The 20552-nt window shown below is 39.4% G+C and overlaps 1 protein-coding gene across 1 annotated transcript in view; it reads left to right on the top strand.

Moving 5' to 3' along the window:
- Positions 1 to 20552, top strand: part of NCOR1 (nuclear receptor corepressor 1) — a 4682182-nt gene that overhangs the window by 2935041 nt on the left and 1726589 nt on the right. The window contains exon 21 of the mRNA XM_044054890.1: positions 4690 to 4888. Within this exon, the coding sequence (XP_043910825.1) occupies positions 4690 to 4888 (199 nt within the window). The remainder of the gene's footprint in view (positions 1 to 4689; positions 4889 to 20552) is intronic.

Raw genomic sequence — 20552 nt, 5'->3', positions numbered from 1 at the left:
GAGACCTCAGAAATGATGGCATTGGCCATCTAACATGGTCATTTTTCTCAAGCACTCTTTTTGAGAGTTTATGCTAAGCATGGTGAAGGAAGCCGGAAACTTAGCACCAAAAGGTCTTAAGTAACAAGAGTGGATGAGGTTTTTTTGGTGCAGTGAGACCTTTTGCACTTTGGACGTGGATGTTCTCATAGCTGTTCATATCCCCAGGGAAATGATCAACTTATCTGCTGTGCTGGACCTCCAGTGCTCTCCTGGAGCTCTGGATTCAGAGGCTGTTCCTGGCAAGGTCTTCAGGAAGTCGGGCACTTCAAAGATTGACCTGTCTGACATTCAGCAGGATGCTATCCTCTTCTTCTGCATGGTCAGCAAGGTGAGGTGGAGGTAGCAGTGGATGAATTCTGTACCCTTTGGTGTGACAAGTTATTGTACGCCTTGCTGCCATTTCTGTTGATTCCATGTTCACTGCAGAACTCAGGAAAGATGGACCAGAGCTTGCATATGTTGGCCCCTGACTTCTAAGAAGGTTATGGTTTCAAGCCGTAATGGCTGTTGTGGTAGGAAAAAACTCCTACTACTCAAGGATGACTTCACCTCAGGGTTTTTTGCCCAATGTTGATTCCATGGTTCCAGTAGGAGAGTGCTGAAGTTAAGCTTGCCAGAAAGCCCTATACACTTGGCAGGCCTATGCTCCCCAGTGAGAAAGGTTCTCAAATTGAGCAGATTGGTACTCCTTTCAGCCTCACTGTTTGAGTAGAGGTGATTCTGTCTTACCTAAGCACATATATATTATGAGTCTCAATTATTCTTTGATCGGGATGTATATTTCAGCTGTTTCTGTACATCACCTTATGGACAGCAGAAGTGTAGCTCAGCAATACTGGTCTAACAGCTTTTAAATTGGTTTCTGCATATTCTTCCCCTAATGAGGAATTCCTTCCCACCCACCTTGGAGCTTGACGTTCATAGTTGATGTGCTTGCACCTCTTCCCCTTGAACCTGTTGGATGTTTGGCCCTTGAATTTAATATCTCTGTAAAGTTTTGTTCCTGATGGTTACTGCTTCTTTGCATTGTATCTCCAAGCTTCAGAACTTTGAGTTAGGGGATTATATATGTTCTTTCAAAGGACAGGATATCCCTCAAGATGAACTTTTCACTTCTTCCAGAAGATGGCTTTGGTGGCTTCATTGAAACAATCAAGTCAGCAAGTCTCCTGGTATTGTTTGCAGTAGAAGGGACTAGATGGTAAAGCGGGTAAAGCTTAGCTCTGATTTGGGGAATTATTCACTTTCGCCAAGCAGATTTTTTGCAAGTGGATTGCCAACTGCATATTTTTAACATCATTTGACCATCTGCCTTTTGGCAAATGCTGCAGTCAAAACTAACTCTTGCAGAGGAGTGGCTACTTCTAGTAGTGGTTTTAATAATGTCTGTTGCAGACATCTGCACTGTGACCATTGAGTCTTCTGTATATAACTTCTCAAAAATTTTTTGTCTTGTCTGGGCTTTTTATGGGAATCTTTTGTCTAAGACTATGCCATGTCAGTGCTAGTTTGAGATGTTCCCCCTCCTTTCACCTTGACAGTGCTGCTTTAGATTCAAGGACACATCACAAGAGTCTCATTTTAGGAAGGTACAACAGATACTCTTTCCATGTTAGTTGATTACTAGATTTCCATCCTTTTTGAGTAGTCACACTGTGGCCCTATGGAAGAGTGCTCTCTCTGTCAACAGCAGCTGTATGGGAATTCCCTGCATATCAGACAATCCTATATTTTTATGTAACTTGCTAATGTGTCAGTCAAATCTACATTGTTTCCTGATTTGCAGATGGATGCTTTGTACGTGGGTGCTCTGTTCTAGTTGGAGTGAAAATTGGAAGACTTTGGGATTAGCACACTTGCATGTCAGACATATTGCAGCAAATAAACTTATGATTGGTAGAGTAATACTTGACAGAGGAACCTGTGTTAGATCAGTTGTTGTTTTAAGAACATATTTGCTTTGATGGATTCCTTCATTGAAACAGCAGAAACTACTTTCGGCATGGGACAGTTTCTGTTTGACACTTGCCTCCCTTCATCTTAAGGCCTGCAATTCAGATGTTCCCCTTCTATATGATACTGTTTCCCTAAGAGAGTAGTGTTTCCAAGATTTAAAAAAAAAAAATATATATATATATATATATATATATATATATATATATATATATATATAGATATAGATATATATATATATATATATATATATATATATAGTTAGCATTTTCAGCAAGCCGAGCACAAGTGATCCACAAGTAGCTTTATTTATTAATTTGAAGTTTACAGTGGATATAAAAAGTTTACACACCCCTGTTAAAATGCCAGGTTTTTGTGACATAAAAAAGTGAGACCACAATAAATAATTTCAAAACTTTTCCCACCTTTAATTTGACTTGCAACCTGTACAGTTCAATTGAAAAGCAAACAAATCTGTTGGGGGAAAATTATAAAAAATAAAAAATGTACAATACGCTGGTTGTGTAAGTGTGCACACCCTTAAAGTAATACTTTGTTGCATGTGCACACACTTAAACTAATACTTTGTTGAAGCACCATTTGATTTAATTACAGCATTCAGTCTTCTTGAGAACGCACCTGCCATCAATTAAAGAGACCGATTAACCTTAAAGTTCAGTTGTCCTAGTAGGATTTTCCTGAGATTTACTCATTTGCCTGCTACAGCGAAAGCCATGGTTCGCATAGAGCTTACAAAGCATCAAAGGGATCTCATTGTTGAAAGGCATCAGTCAGGAGAAGGGTACAAAACAATTTCATAGCATTGGATATACCATGTAACAGTGAAGACAGTCATCAAAAAGTGGAGAAAATATGGTACAACAGTGACGTTGCAAAGAGCTGGATGTTCCTCCAAAACTGATGAAAAGACCAGACAAAAACTGGTCAGGGAGGCTGCCAAAAGACCTACAGCAACACTGAAGGAGCTGCAGGAATTTCTGGCAACTACTGGTTGTGTACTGCATGCAACAATCTCCCATATTCTCCATGTCTGGACTATGGGGTATGGTTGCAAGACGGAAGCCTTTTGAACCTACACAGAAAAACATCCAGGCCCAGCTAAAATTTGCAAAACAATACATAGTCTCCCAAAAGCATGTGGGAAAATTTGTTGTTTTCTGATGAGACCAATGCTGAACTTTTTTGGCCACAATTCCAACAGGTACGTTTTGCGCAAAAACACTTTGCATCACCAAAAGAACACCATCCCTACTATGAAGTATGGTGGTGGCAGTATCATGCTTTTGGGGTTGGTTTTCTTCAGCTAGAACTGGCAACTATAGTCAAGGGTGGAGGCAGTTATGAACATTTCCAAATACCAGTCACTTTTGACCCAAAACCTTCAGGGGTCTGCTAGAAAGATGAAGAGAAAAGTTCACCTTTCAACACGACAATGACTCCCAAGCATGCATCCAAATTGACAAAAGAATGGCTTCACCAGAAGAAAATTGAAGTTTTGAAATGGCCCAGCCAGCGCCCAGACCTAAATCCAATGGAAAATCTGTGGGGTGACCTGAAGATGACTGTGCACAAGAGATACCCTCACAATCTGACAGATGTGGAGCGCTTTTGCAAGGAAGAGTGGGCAAATATTGCCAAGTCAAGATGTGCCATGCTGATAGACTCCTACCCAAGAAGACTGAGTGTTGTAATTAAATCAAAAGGTGTTTCAACAAAGTATTAGTTTAAGGGTGTGCACACACAACAAAGTATTAGTTTAAAGGTGTGCACACTTATGCAACCAGCGTATTGTACATTATTTGTTTTTTATATTTTTTTCCCCTAACCGATTTGTTTTTCAATTGAATTGTACAGGTTATAGGTCACATTAAATGTGGTAAAGGTTTTGAAATGATATATTGTGGTCTCATTTTTTTATATCACAAAAACCTGGCATTTTAAACAGGCATGTGCAAACTTTTTATATCCACTCTAGGTCTTCGAAAGGGCACCTGAATTTAATAGGTGTCTAATGCATTTCAGTGTTAGTGCAAGGAAATATTGTGTGGGCAAGGTGACCGTTTACCTGCCAGCTGCACCTTCAGAATCTGACAGACGTATTTTGTAAAGACTATATAATTAACCAGATAATTTATGGAAGATTCAAAGCAAGACTTGAGTTGTCATAAGCCTAACAGAAAATATTTTTTTTATTTTGGCAAGTACGTATTTCTGATGTATCTTGGCGCTTCCTTCAAAGCATTTGACAGCGGAGGATATAAATCTTGTAATAGATTTTGCAGTTAAGCTTTAACTTTTGTTTAGAAAGACCACTTCTATTATGCCTGTTCCTGTATGATTTCTTCAGCTGATTATTTTTCATTTTTTTGTTGGGAGTGGAGATGGCTGCTGCTTACATGAATTTCGTGATGCATACCCTCTTAAAGACTTTCCCCCATTGCAAGATTATGAGAATGTTGCTGTTAAGTGTTATAGGAAGTAATTATGCATTTTATTTAATATCTTTAATGGCTTTTTACACTGAGTGTTTTCTTGCTTCCAAGAATTTAACTGATTGCCCTCTTGATTACATGCTACTGTTACTAGAATTTTCTTAAGTTGGCTTATTATGCTGAAACTATGCACCTGTCAAACATATTAGATGCAAAAACATATTCACTTTTTTGTCACTAGGTTTCCAGTGGGCCAGGGAGCATCTCTGTCGGTACTCCTTTAAGTGGCTATACCCTGTATCAGGGGCATATCAAGGCTATGCATGAATCCACACTGCAGGAGGAACAGAGACAGCGGCAGGATCAGATGGATTCAGATCAGCACAGTTCAGTCAGTCCTCGTATCGCAACCAGGAGTCCATCCACCACAGACTGGGAAGGTAACACAGCAAATGTTGGAATGGTAGCTTTAAAGAATCTTTTTTTATTTTATTTATTTTTTTTTTGTAAAATAAAATTACTATTAAAGTAAAACATAAATGGTCTGCTTTCAGTTAAATTGCATATTTTTCTCCTTCATTTTCAAAGTCATCACTGGATTTGAACATGGAATTATACCGCATAAAGAAATCTTTTCTTTTTTAATTTGTTTGTCAAGTTATTTTCTGTCAAAGGCTTTGGCAAGCAAACTGATATATCAGTATCTTATTGTTTATCTTTGACTCCGTAAAATCAGATGACTTGACCTTCATCCCATTGTAAGGTTCTGAAACTGAAGTTGCCTAGCCCACAGCTTGAAGCAAAGTTATCTAAGATGGCTCAGTCAGTACTCTTCAGTACATGTTTGACTTGGCCACAAGTTCAAGTCTGCTTAGCACCTAAAAGCTTTCCCTAGGCTCCAGGTCATTTCCTTACCCGTAATATACTGTACTCCTGTTTCTCCCTGATCTCGTTATTGGTTTTAAGCTTATATGGAGTTGTTTCAGGCTCCTTGTTTGTTTTTTGTTTTTTTTTATTTATTTTTTTGTTTTTATTTGTCCAGGTTAGTGTTTGTTTTTCTTGGAATTTATTTCCTGAATAAAATTTGAGTTCATTCTGGTCAGTTCCACCGCCCCCCCCCCCCTTTTTTTCTGCTTTTTAGTTGGTTAGATTACTTGCATCTTTACTACATTGTGTGACCAAGTATTACTGAGTTTTCGTTAGAGTTTTGCATTCATTAAAACTTTACTTATTGTAATTATATTCGTAACTGTCATGAATTGTTTTACTGTCTGTTTCCTTGTGTTAGTGATATTTTCTCTTGCATCTGTGTAAGTGTGGGTCATGGCTGAAAAAAGCCTTTGGGGTCCGCTCACTTATCCAATTAATAGATACATTTTTTTTATTCCCAAAGACTTTAATAAAATAAGAGTTTTTCTCCCTTCCTCCATCTTAGGTAGTGATTTTTGATTTCAGTCCTCATCACCTACTCCTTAATGTATTGGCTCTCTTGTTTAGGAGGTTATTACTGATTTTAGCCTTTGTTTAGGTTTGGGTAGGTGGGTTAGTGTTTTAGTGGTTTTGACACAATGGAACACCGTTATGAAAAAAGTATAAATGTAGTCACAGAATACCACTATACATCCCGTGTTTTGCATGATGGAGTAGGCCCTCAAATTTTAAAGGCTGTCTCTGATATTTTTAATGGATTTGATATGAAAAGACTTAAGGAATGTAAAATAAGCTTGTTCTCAAAGGTATTCTGTGCTGGGAGACTCGTAACAGTGCTGATTATTTTCCTCCAGACATCACAGAGAATGCCATTTTGACTTCCAGCATCCCAGATCTAGGGATAAGGGTTATCAGAAGAAAGCAGATTAATTATAGTTCTATTCTGTTTCTTGTTGTCAGGAATAAACTTGGGTAAAATGATAGCAAGTTTGGGCAGCACAGTGGTGCAACGGTTAGCACTGTTGCCTCAGCAAGAGGTTCTCGGTTCAGTTCTGGGATGGGGTGGCTCTGTTGCAGAGTCTGCATGTCCTCCCTGTGTTTTCTCCAGATGCTTAGGTTTCATCCCACATTCGAAAGGCATGCAGCAGGTGGATTGAACACTCTAAACTGACTGTAGATGTGTGAATGTGTGCGCGCAAGTGTGTTTTACGAATGAATCTCTGCGGCAGGGCTAGCCATCCGGCAGTGTAAACTTTGGCTGTAAATTGTCATTATTGAAATTACACCCCTACTTTATGTGCAAAAATGGGAAAAGGGGTTGAGGATAGATGGAAGGATAGCAGTTGACATAGAATTTGTCAGGGTTCACACTTGATTACTCCTGGCAAAGACGAAAATAATTTCTAGGCAGAATACTTCCTCTCTGACTTTGGAAGTTGAATTAAACCAGATTTACTTCCTCTACACCTCCTGGCACTAGATACATTGCATGTGTCTATTTCATCATAAGAAGTATGACTTTGAATATTGATCTTTATAAAGTGGTGGAGGTTCTCTTACAGATGTAAGTAGAAATTAGTCTTATGCCTTCTGCCTGTGTCCAGGATTAAGTTTTTCTCCCTATAGTTTCATTGTCTCCTGTTTCCATGCTGTTTGTGACAGGACCAAGGACTACCCAGCAGTTGACAAAGTCAACCTTAACTGCATTGACTTTATTTCTGTCAGCATCATTGGTCTGTTTTTTTTTTTGTTTTGTTTTTGCTGAAATGGTTGTCAACACTAACTGGATTGGCACAGGTTTCCTTAATGCTTAACTACTTTATTCTGGAGTTTGGGGGATAGGTAACCAGACTTGATGTTGGCAATAATGCCATTTGTGCCAAGGAGGCCTTCAGCATCTTGTCCTTTGAATCTTCAGGGCAGAGGAAGTCGGTGCTGTGGTTGGCCTTGATGGACCTCAGAATATTGATGGCGCTGGCATTTGGTACTATTGCAGGTTTTCGTGCTGGCATAGGTTAGGTGCCACTGTGTTGGTGCTACCCCATTAGAATTCCTGTTGGTGCTGACTGTGATTTCAATGTTGACCTCCTACCTTGGTGTTGCACACTACCATGCATGAGCTTTTCTTGACACTGGTTACGGCACTGGCTCCTAACCGCAGGGTCTATTGATTCTGCTGCAGGAGCTTCCTCTTCCCACTGAGTTGTAGGCAGATTATTGTAAAGCTGCTGTAGAAGTCATTGTCAAAGGTCTTGCTCATCTTTAACTTCATCCTCATCCACAGAAGACTTCCCATTGAGAATACAGTGAAAATGGATATGTGAGGAAATGTGTACTGAACTCTCTGCGGTCACAGACCCTAAAAATAGTGTTGAAGATGATTTCCCTAAGTGCCATTCTAGCTGACCTTGCATTTGATGAAAATCCTATTCCTGATGTAAAAATGTTGGGAGTGCCTCTGACTACCATCATCCCCTGAGAAAACTCTTAGGGGAATTTGTCTCCCCCTTCAACCTTTTGGGTAGTGCCACAAATGGACAGTTATTTTTTCTCCCATCATCCAGGAAATATGGAAAAATCCTGATGTAGTTGCCCCCATTTTTTGTACACCTGGGTAAAACAAAAAATCTGCAACGAAGTACCCCCCGAGGCTAAAACCAGAGAACAAAAAATAAATAATACTGATAGCCAGTGAGGCTGCCACGGTTTAAAATCACTATTTAATAAAACACAAGAGACAGAAGATAAGTGCTTTCGTGTAACATACGCTTCATCAGATCGTTATACAAATAAGAAAAATACACAATAATTAAATACATTTGGACAACCAATCACAGAAAAAACAATCGTATACCGAAACTAATCAAATTAACTATTCAAATTACACCCTTTCAGGGCCAGTTTTAAAAAAACATTAGCATTGATTCCTGGATACTTTGTAGCGTGTAGTCTTAGAATTCACTGTAACTGTCTTTTTTAAAATATTGTTGCTATCACCTCCCGTAATACTAACATTAAATACACTGCAGTACCTTAAATGAAAAACTATGAACCACTGCTTCGCTGATATATTTAGCTAAGGCATTATTTAAATTATTGGTCCTGATATCATGCAAGTGTCTACTAATCCTGTCCTTGAGCCTCTTTATTGTTTTCCCCACATAAAAACTGGGACAGAAATTCCATTTAGCCAAATATTCCATGTGCATAGTAGAAAATCAGCATAAAACTTGGGTTTGAACAAAAAGTTCAAATTGGGATGCTGAAAGATCTGTTTAGAAATCACACTACAAACTTTGCATGCACGACATGGAAATGAACCAAGTCTAAATATTGTAGAGACAGATTGTGGTTTAAAATTACAAAGCAAATCTTTAATCGTACAACAGTTCTTAAAAGTAAAACTGGGAACATGTCCGACAACATCTGCTGTGCGTTTGTCAATGGTCAATAACTGCCAATGATTACGAATAATATCACAGATTAGGTTCACATCACTAGTATATTTAGTAATGAACCTCAATTTATTGTGATGTTGGCCACTTTTACCAATGTTGTTATGTATTGGATTGATATTGCCCATGTCTTTTAACTGTCACTCCAAATTTTGTTAACACAACTTCTGTCATAGCCTCTATCTATAAACTCTTGTTGATATATTCACAGCCTCAAGGAAATCATCTTCCTTGGTACAGAGCCTAGAAAGTCTGGTAAACTGACTGACTTTTAATAATGTTTGAAAAAAGTATGTCTGGGGTACATACTGTCATAATTAAGCAACCCATTTCTCCAACATTCCTTATGATATAATGTAGTAGATGCATGTCCTAAAGAATCCTTAGTTAGTTGCACATCCAATAAAAATCAATGCTGTAGTCGGAGAAACTCAGGATAAATTTTAAAAATTCCATCATAGAATTCAAATTTTCAACAAAATGATGCAGTCGAGAGTTCCCACCAGACATAAAAGAAAAACGTTGTCGTCAAAACGTCAGTAAAACATGACACATTGTGAAAAAAGTTGTTAAAATATACGTTCCCTCCCAGTTATATAAAACAAGATTAGCATAAGAATTAGCACATGGGGCGCACATAACGACACCCCATTTCTGCAGATAAATACCAACCTCAGAAATAAAAACATTATTATCCAAAATCAGCTCTAACAAAGTACATGTTAAATTCACCGTATTGGCATCAAACTTACTCATGCTGGTTAAGATGGCCCTAACAACATCTATTCCATATTCATTGGGAATAGAAGTAGAGAGGTTCTTGACATCCAAAGTAACTAACAAGCAGTCCCTAAAATTATTGCAGTTACCAATAAAGTCATTCATATCAGTTAAAAAATTATTGGTGTCCTTCAGAACAATAGGTACAGTAGTTAAAAAAAAATATTTTGGTTAGTCTTCAAACATTGAGAAGGGCTCCATGGCCCAGCCCCCACCTGCAACAATAGGTTGCATAGGGGGGGTTTGAAAGATCCTTTTGGATCGTAGGTAAGCCCTTAAGAATAGGTACAGTAGGATGATCTACACACAAAAAATAAGTAATTTCATCTATTGACCTGCACATTAACAAGTCACACAATGTATCATGAATGTCCCAACAGCCTCTGTACCACTGAATGATCCACTTTAGAGAAAGTCATATCCTCATTCAACGCATCACTCATGGCTTTATGGTAATCTGTGGCATTCAAGACAACAACAGCCCCCTCCTTGTCACCCAGTCTGATGCAATGATCTCAATTATGCATTAAATAGGTCAAAGCCTTACGTTCAAATGTATGTTGATGTAGTTGCCCCCATTTCTTGTAGACTTCAGGATTCTTTGGCTACATAAGAATTGGGGCACTTGGTACAGATGTTGACTGGAGACTTCATTGTTGCTGCAGCAGCTGTGAAGATGGAGCCTACTCTCTGAAATCCAGCAATCCATCTCATGATTTGGAATCCAGAGCTTTGGATGGCTGTAAAAAGTATGTCAGTGCATCTCCCATGTTTTATAATGGCTGTTAATTGTGTGTCATACCTGCCAAGATTCTATAGTAAGCCTGCTGGTGAGCTGAACAAGTCAGTGGAGTTGTTGCTGTAGTATAAAGCTGGACTTACAATGGAGAAGATCTGTCAGATGACAACTGTTGCCTCATTATCCAGCTTTTCCCTACACTAGCATGCAACACGTTAGATGAACAGCAAAGCATCAGATGCCAGTGTTTACTATTTGCCATCACATCTGGCATGTGCATAACTAACTTCACACCCATTTAATGGCACTGATCCTTCGGATTCTTTAGTGAAAAAAACTAACTACAACAGAGTGAGAGAGATGGAAAGTCTGTTGTTGTTGTGGACATTCACTTTAAGACACCATAGTGCACTTATGCTAGAATGAAGAACAGTTCTTAGCTAATTTGGTTCAAACTGAACTGTCAGCAACTGAGGAACCAGCATTTGGGAAGAACCAACATGGCTATGGAGCTTTTCAGAATTAATGCCTGCTCAGAGGAAGAAGTAGGCAAGGTCAGGGAGTTTTACTGCTCCTTATGTCAGTCAGTAGTAATACGATTCTAGAAGGCTAGCTTGACAGGTTCTTTGTAGACATTTTGGGATTGCCTGTTCTTTTTTTTTTTATTTGCATGGATGGCCAAGCAGGCTGGATGAATTTGGATCATAATATCGAAAGACTAAGAATTCTCATTGTACACCTCTCCAGAATCATGCTCCCTGTAACCCAGTGTCCCACACATTGGAGGACTAGCAAGGATAAGTCTTCAGCTTCATCTTGAAACTTCAGTGGCAATGGAAACGCACCAGACGACTCCAGCAGAACACAATTGAAATGAATGGATTGGAAACAGCACAGTTGAATAACCAAGTGTAGTTTAATTTCTAAGCTCTTATGCCTTCAAAAAATCTATCATCAGAGGAAAATCAAAAATTAAATAGCACAAGAAGCAAATCTGTTTAAAACTACCTCTCAGTAAATACTTAATCAATAAAAACCCTTATCAAGAACAAGTGTGGCAGCATGTAAAGTGACAGTGCATATATACAAAGCACAACTGCATATAAAAAAGATGTAAAAAATGAAACAAAATATTGTGCTGCTTAAGAGTATAAAAATACTTAAGTACTTATTTTAATGTAGCAGCTCTTGCTTTTAAAATGCAGTTTAGAGATGGCATGTAAGTTAATCCGGGTTTATTTGTTGTATTTAACTGGGTCTGCCAGTTTAGTTCTGTTTTAATAACAGTTTACTATCTCCCCCTCTCTCTGACATACAAACTCTGTCAATAATGAAAAAAAGAAATTTGGACAGTACATAGTATGTTTAAAAAAAGCATGTGTAGATTTTGATTTTTTTTTTTGTCATAAACGTGCATAAGTTGTTCTTTAAGCTTTCTCCTAGTTTTACCTGTATAGAATGCAGAACAAACAGAACATTTAGCAAGGTAACCAACCTATGTCTTATTGCAGTCACATACCCCTGGACATGTGTGTCTTGTCATGTCCATCAACAACTACATATGGTCCATCTTGAAATAAATGTGCAACATTTACAGTGACCACAATGTCATTTTTGAGCATAAATATCTTGTAATACTATTTTTTCAAAAATAGGTTTGAGGTTTACATCTCTGCTGTATGTAATTTTGGGTGCTGGACCTAAACCTTAGTGGTATCCGGTCGTAAAAACTGTACTCCAAGTTTCATTTAGAATACCTCTTGCTGCTGGTGTCTGATGGGTCTGTCAAATAATCGTAGCACCAACCTTTTCATGATTGTTGGTGATGGTCTTTTTATTTTGAAAATTCATCCATTTTATTAGTGTTACTAAGTAAAGGAGCAAATTTGCCCTGGCTGCCTTGTAGTATTTCTGTCTAACAGATTCTACCAATTCAATAGGATAATCCCTTTCACAGAACATATTGCCAAGCTTGTCAAGCTCCTTTGCAAATACAGTGTTAAGAGAAACTATTCTCGACAGGCATACCATTTGACTTTTAATTATATTCTTTTGAACAGGAGCATGGCTACCATTATAATGTGGAAAGGAGTTTGAATAGTTCTCCTTTCTGAATATGTTTGCAACATATTCCCTCACATCAAGAAAGTTGAAGTAATCACTTCCAACGGTGGATGTAAACTCCAAGAAGCTAGTGGAGGCATTTAGTTTAGATAGAAATTGCTTGAACTTTGAAACATCATCATCCCACAAAATTAGGATGTCGTCCAAACATTTTAAATAATGAAATGCTTTATTGAAAAACTTGGGAAGTAAAAACCCTTGGTGTGCTCCCAATCTTCAAGAACTAAATTTGCCTAACTGGGAGCATATCTAGCACCCATCACTACCCCTGTAATTTGATGTTAGAACTCACTATCAAAATAAACAAAATTATTTTTTTAATATAATTTCAAGGAATTCTTGAATAGCCCATATCTCATTGGTGTCTTTGTGTTGTCCTTAAGAAACATGTTATGAAAATGTTGTAAACCCTCATGTGGAATCACTGAGAATAAGTTAACCACATCTGTGGTGATAAAACTAACATTTTCCATGAATGGAACAGAATTTAACAAATGCCATGAGTCACACACAATATGGTTCTCACTTTCCACCAAATCTTTACAGCTTGCATCAACATACATAGCTAAGGGCTCAGTTTTGCATTTTGCCGCTGACAAAGTAGGCCCAAGTGAAGGGTTTTGTATACACTTGTGCACCTTTGCTGCTGTACTTCTTCTTGAGAAGGGTTTTTATTGGTTAAGTAACTACTGAGAGGTAGATATAAACAGATTTGCTTCTTGTGTTGTTTAATTTCTGATTTTTATCTCTGACGTTGCCTTTATTGAAGGCAAAAGCATGTAAAATTAAACTACACTTGGTTATTCAACTGTGCTTTTTCCAGTTTCTTCATTTCAGTTGTGGTTTGCTGGAGGAGTCTGGTGTGCTTCCTTTTGCCACTGGAGTTTCACCTTACATTGAGCAACCTGCGAGTGGTTGTTCATCTTAAAACTTGCCAGATATTCAAAGTTCATTTTGGTCCCTAAATAAATAAATTAAATAATGGCAGCCAATATATTTCTATTACTTAGAGTTGGATATCACATGAGCGAGTTGCAGTGGACACTAGTAGGTTAATTTCGCCAATTCTAGCCCTTTATCACAGCAGCTGAAAATCTCAAAATCATACGAGACTTGTGTTGGCTTTGGTTAGTGCCTTTCAACTTTGCTTCTCCAGTGTGACTCATCACCATGGACTCTTCATCCTTGGGTTTGAGGTGGGAGACATTCTCGGGATAACCAGCCAGTGTGCTTGGTTCCAGTCTGAGAACAGTTTGCCTATCGGCATGATTGAGATGGAAGTGGTCGTAGATGCTCTTCATATTTTTCCAAAAATGTCACCCCCCCATTGTGCCATTGCTATTTACGTGGACAGTATAGCTGTTAAGCTGTACATAAATAGGGTACTCTGTTAGTCGGGATGCCATGAGGGCATGGGAATGGGCTATGATGACAGGATATTTTCTGATAGATACTTGTATTCCAGGGCAAGCCAGTTAATTTGGAGGCAGGCTGAACTATTGTTAATGCCATATGAGTGGTTTGTAAGGTTATCAATTGCATATAACAAAATCTCTCATTAGGGAAAGCCTTGCCATGACTACCAACTGGTAATCTCCTGCTGGACAGCAGCCCTGGCATGCTGTCATCCAGAACTGGCTTCCAGTTTATTATGCTTTTTTTTTCTCCATTTCCCATTATTATCATGTTTCTCCAGAAAGCAAAAGTCAGCAAGTCCAAAGTCATTCTTGTAGACTCATTTGGTTTTGACAAATTTGGTTCGCTTTGATGTGGCTTCATCTTCTGGAGAAGAATCTGCATATTGTGCTCTTTAGGTCATTTCCTTCTCGCCCTTTCAGAAAACCACATCTTGACCCTCCTTCCCTTCATCTGACTGTAGTTTGTCCACTTCCACTGATGGCGTACACTGATGTAGGGTCCTCCAAGTCTTTCCTGGTACTGGAACTCTGGAAGGGGTAACATATACAAGACCATGTTTTGTTTACCTCCAAAGGATTAATTTTCATTTTTAGCTCTTGTAACAACTCTTGGGTTACCTTTCTCATGTTTTTGAGTGCAGTCCATCAGGATCCACATTTTAGCCATGTCTGTTTTTCACCAAATATTCCACAGTGCTTCTGTGGGCTCCGTAAAATGTGCAGAGTATTCCTTAAGTTATTTTTTTTTCCATTAGACTCACTGGTAAGGAATACTATATCACAATGAGGCTTTGATACTCTGATACTTATACTCTGTCTCTCATCGCCTTCTTAGAGGTTATCTCTACTTGACCTACAAAGCCATGTCCGACCCAGATATGCTACACCTAAAGAAATCCCAATCCCTCCATGCCATATGCTGCAGGGACCTTAACCTCATTACCACAATAAACCCAGAGACTACAATAAACCCAGAGACTTCCCATACTCTGGAGCAAACTTCCCATTCACGTCAAGCAGAGCACTTCACTGGCCCTCTTTAAGAGAAATCTTGACAAGTGGGTGGGCAATAGGAAGTTCACCCCAGGGATCACTTCAGTGGCCTTGCTTAACAGGGGCACTGGGAACTAACTTTGGACAGCATGCCAGGAAACCTTCTTGGACTAGGCTTATATAGGCTCCAGGGCTTTTGGCCTAGTACACACCTATGAATTTTATGTAGGTGAAATTGTGTTAATGCATCTAGTGCTGAAATTAATTGCTTATCTTGAAGATAACATCAGCCAGGAGAGTTTACGAAATTCAGATGTGCATTGATCCACCTTAATCTGACCTTTCACAAGGACAGAATGGTCTTGTGGACAAGTATTACATTTATGCCCAAGTTTGTCACAGAATTAAATTTGATTCAGAGCATTAATCGCCCTGTTTTTTCTCAAACTGTTATAATGGGGAGGGTGTCTTACATTGCCTAAATGCGCAATGATAGCTGATGGTTGACCTTGACAAGACAAGAATCATCCAAAGGACAAGCAGTTGTTTTGTGTATTACTCTGTTCATAGCTTGATTTGCAAGGTCTCTAAGGTCTGACTGTGAAGGTAACGTTTAGTCACTAAATTGTGCTACAAAAATCTGGTAAACTTCTGGCATCTGCATATCAAGCATTTTCAGCTATGCATCTTTGGAGGAAATATTTGAGACTGCAACAAGGACATCTTTTAATGCTTTCACAAGGCACTGTGTGTGATCTCTACATCAAGGTCCTCCTTTACGGCTACTGCATTACATGGAATACTTTCAAGAGGCCACCTAGAGAGCTGAGCTGGAGAGACTATCCTTGCAAGTGTTGGAAGAAGATGGATTGGATCTTCTTAATATTGAAGTTATATTATTAATATAGCAGTAGGTTTTGATGATGAGTACACCCTCTTGAACAAACCTACCCTCTTAACTGCAGCCATTTAAAATAAGGCTTAGTGGGGGACTACTTTAAATATTGTTTGTTTGGTTTTAATCAGAAAAGAAGCAGAACCAAGTGACACGTTTTTCAATATGGGTAGAAGGAAGGGCAAGGTGCATTTTGGGTTAGAGGGGAATAGCTGGAACCTAGCAATGTTTTTAGATGCTGAGCTGAATTGAGCCTGCAGTCAAGTCCTACAGTTGTTGTACAGGATGGACTTGGACCGTGTACATCTGTCATTATGATAAGTACATTCCTTTCATGCATGTATCTTACACTTTCTTAATTACACAAAAACTACCTTCAATTTTGCAGTTTTATCTACCTGTGGTAGAATCCCCCCTGCTTCTAATTCCCAGGGTTTTAGGCATTGTCATTTGGAGTATTTGTCCTTCCCATTCCTTTTTAATTTTTGTGTGCTGTTGAAAAGAGCCTGTTGAAACAGGAAATGTGAGCTGCACATCTAGACCTGAATAGTGATTTTTAGTTGCAGTTGTTTTAATGCATGACCATTTTGAAATCTAAAAAGCCAGGTTTTCTTATTAATAGAAAGTGGGTATCTCGAGATATCCAGAACCTTTCCAAATGTCATTACGTTAATCCAACTTTTATACATTCATATCAGGTGGAGTAAGGCCTTGTTCCATCTTGTGGTTATACATATTACATTTTTGCTTAACCACGGTTAGCTTCTAAGATTTCCCTCTAGATGGTAGATGGGAGAGTGGTGTTGTAGATTTGGAAATGTATTTGTTACAGGCACAGATTTTTAAAAGTAGGTGGATTTTCTTTCAGTAAAGGACAGCATACTTGACCTGGTACTTTATAATACAGAAGACATAATGGACTAAGGTGTGGAAGGTGAAATTATCATGCCTCTCTTTGATGTAAAATGTTCCAATAAGAGGGAGAGGTTGTAAAATGAAGACTCAAGTGTTAGACTAATCTAAATCGTAGATTAGAACTATGGACTTCTTTTACTGGGTGTAGTAGTATAGGCAAAAATGGTAGATTTTGAAGGCTTTTGATGGAGGAATTCCAAATTAAAGTAAAGAAAGTAGTGAAAGGGCTTGACAGCATGTAAAAGAAATTAAGTGACTTAAACATCTAAACTGGTCCCAAAAATTAGTCTAACAAACTAAAATGGAGAAACAAGTGTGCAAGAGGTTGAAGTGTTAAGTGCACTCTTGATGTTCATCATTAGATCACTGTTGCAGTAGCATAAAGCTGTATGGTATATGTCCTGCCCAGGGTCGGATGTCTGGCCAGTACACAAAAGCTTCTTTGCACCTTCATCATGCACCACACATCTGTTTAACAAGAGGAGGGTACTGGTATAAAAGGAGGCTTACTGGCACCAAATTTCAGAACTTTCTTATGGAAGAGTTCTGTCAGTTGCCTAGTCTATACTGCATTTTTCATTTTTGGCATTCTGCTCATATCTCAGCTGTCTGGGCAAATAAGTATTTTTTTTCACTAAAGGTTGTGGTGATTTTATGTACTCCAAAAGGGGAAAATGCCAGTGTGGTAGACAAATCCTATACTAAGATTCTCACATGGCCTTTGTCTTTCTGTCTTGGAGAATCTTATGCACCAGTTTCTCAAGTTGCAGCCATAGATTCTGTAATGCATATATAAATCTGTCTTGGGTTAGAGTCTCCCTGAGGATGTTAAAAGCGGAAAATACCAGGATGCAAAAAACTCCCTTACTAGCCTCAGTAAGAAGCTGAGGTCCCTCATAAAATCTTCCAAAGCTAGTTATGAAATTAAAATTGCCAAAGATTCCAAAGACAACTACAAGGCATTCTATAACTATGTCAAGAATGTAAATGGCAATGCTCAGATCTGCTCTGAGCTAAACAGAATTGCATTAAATATACTGATCCCAAGGATATTGCCAATATCCTGGCAGATCAATTCAGTGCCAACGTCACCCCCCTCTCACCCCTTAAATGGCCTATCTCAAGACTGGAAGATTGCCAAATTCTGGTAATAATGCCCACACAGGTAAAAAAAACGCACTCTCCAAAGCTTAAGAATACAGCATCCATGGGACCAGATGACATCCCGTGCTGTGTATTACATGAACTGCAAAATGAACCGGCACCTCACCTAAGTGTCATGTTTAATCATAGCCTCACCTCAGGCTTCGTGTCCACTGAGTGCCGCACAACTACTGTTATCCCACTCAACACTGGGGGATCCACCTTGGATCCCGGGAACTACCGCACCCCATCAGTCTGACGAGCCTGATCTGCAAGGCCATGGAACGTATTGTCATGGAACTTATAAACAAAGACATTGGCAACCTTCAAACACTGGACCTCACCCAGGTTGGGTTTGTGAAGTACCAGTCTTGTTTCTGAGCCTGATTGACTTCTTCGAATCAGTCTCCAGAGCCGTGAATGAGAGTAAGGCAGTCCACACAGCCTATTTGGACCTTGCCAAGGCCTTTGACACCATCCCTCACTCTGGAATCATAGATAGACTTACTAAGCTGGTCATTAATCCCTACGTCACTCGGGTTGCCAACTGGCTTACTGACAGAACCCACACTGTAAAAGTTGCAGACTCCAAATCCAGCTCCAGGCAAGTGGAGTACCTCAGGGTTCAATCCTTGGACCGTTCTTGTTTGGCATCTACTTCTCTGAATTATACAGGCCAACACCAAGGGACTCTGGCTAAGAAAGGTCGCAGATGACTGCAAACTGGGAGCCATTATTGAATCCCCAAATGATGTGGATACTCTACAAAAGGGTGTTACAGAAACAGATGCTTGGTGCCAGAGCCATGGGCTCAAGCTCAATGCCAAGAAATGTATAGTTATCTCCTTTGGGAAAAAACATGTACCCATGAATTACCACATAGGTGGCAGTACACTAAACACCGAAAGTGTGATAAGAGACTTGGGGACACAGGTGGGCAGTGGTCTCACCTTCGATAACCACATTGTTGCAATAGCCAGGAAATCCTATGTGGCACACCTCATCACTAAGGGCTTTTCATCCAGAAAAAGGAGATCATTGTCCCACTGTACTCATCCTTCATTAGACCCATTATAGAATACAATGTCCCATTTGGTATGTACCTCTCAAGACATCTGCAACAACTGGAAAGGCAGCAGAAATACCTCACTAAAAGAATCACAGGCCTAAACAGATGCCCTACGCTGACCGCCTTAAAAAACTCCAGCTATACTCTGTCGCATATAGTCTACTCAAAGGCGATCTCTGCTTAACATACAAGGCCATGTCAAACCCAGAGCTGTTGGACATGCTACACTTAAAGAAATCCCAATCCCTCAGAGCCACACACTCCAGGGAGCTACACCTTGTCATCACAATAAACAAAACATGTTGGAGGGATAGGTTCCTGACCCAGAGACTTCCCAGACTCTGGAATAGACTTGCCATACATGTCAATACAAGGCCATGTCAAACCCAGAGCTGTTGGACATGCTACACTTAAAGAAATCCCAATCCCTCAGAGCCACACACTCCAGGGAGCTACACCTTGTCATCACAATAAACAAAACATGTTGGAGGGATAGGTTCCTGACCCAGAGACTTCCCAGACTCTGGAATAGACTTGCCATACATGTCAAGCAGAGCACCTCTTTGGCTCTCTTCAAAAGGAACCTTGACGATTGGATGGGAGAAAGGAAATTCACCCTGGGGATCATGTCACTCGCCCTGCTAGACAGGGGTCCATGGAAGTAAATAGTGTGGAAAGAAATAGCCAGGGAATTGTTATGGCTAGGCTTGTATAGGCCCTAGGGCTGATAGTCTAGTACCAACCTATGAGCCAATGGATTTTTAGTGCCCCATTAGAAAAGGATGTCCTTTCTGCTAGCTCCTGTTCTGAAGCCCTAAAATGTCTGGAAGAAAGGGGCTAGTTAATGCATGGAGTAAAACAGCCTTTTCTGTCACTAGTCCAAAAAATACAGCTGAAACTGTCCTGTAGCCCTGGACCTTTCTTTGGGAAACATTTCAAACCAGGGCAGCAAAAGTCAGGAAATAGTAATGTAAAAAATGGTAAGGGGGACTCCCAAGTAAAAAGGTTAATAGTGCCCTGGGATCTTTCCAATCTAAAAAGAGTGCATACGTATTGAAACACTCCATACCCTCCCCATCTCCAGCCAGTTCCACAAAACAGCAGGCATCCTCTTTCCCTGTCATTTTGGAAACGACCTGAAACTATGATATTAAAAATAATCCAATGGGTCTACAAATGACAGGTGGGGTCTATTTCTCCAAAATCAGTAATTCCCCTCCATCTAAAAAATCAAGCAGACTTGCTTCCTCTGATTCTTTCAGAGCTCAGTGTTACAGAACCTGTTCCCCATTCCCAGCAGGAAAAGATATTTTACTCCAAATTTTTTTCCAGTACCCAAGAAAGAAGGCACATGAAAACCAGTATTAGATCTTTCTGCAAATTCCAGGGTTCAGAATGTTAACCTTGTGGTCTCCGTTTCCTCCTCTTCCATCCCAGTCCTTTATAGTAATTCTAGATATCCTGAGTGAAATCACTCTTGCAGTATTCCAGATGGGTTTTCACAGTTGACGTCAGGCCAGGATACCAAAGCCTTAACCTTTCCAGTAGCAAGAGCAGGGATGTATAAAAGGACGTATGAGCATAAATCTTCAGATACTCTCGTCACCAGCCTGAATGCAGGCTTTGCAGCATTTGGCCTGATT

This window comes from Protopterus annectens, chromosome 13.part0, assembly GCF_019279795.1.
Source record: "Protopterus annectens isolate FY-2018-M chromosome 13.part0, PAN1.0, whole genome shotgun sequence".
Taxonomy (NCBI): domain Eukaryota; kingdom Metazoa; phylum Chordata; order Ceratodontiformes; family Protopteridae; genus Protopterus; species Protopterus annectens.
Note: the sequence above shows the minus strand (reverse complement) of the source record. Positions and strands in the feature narration are given on the sequence as shown.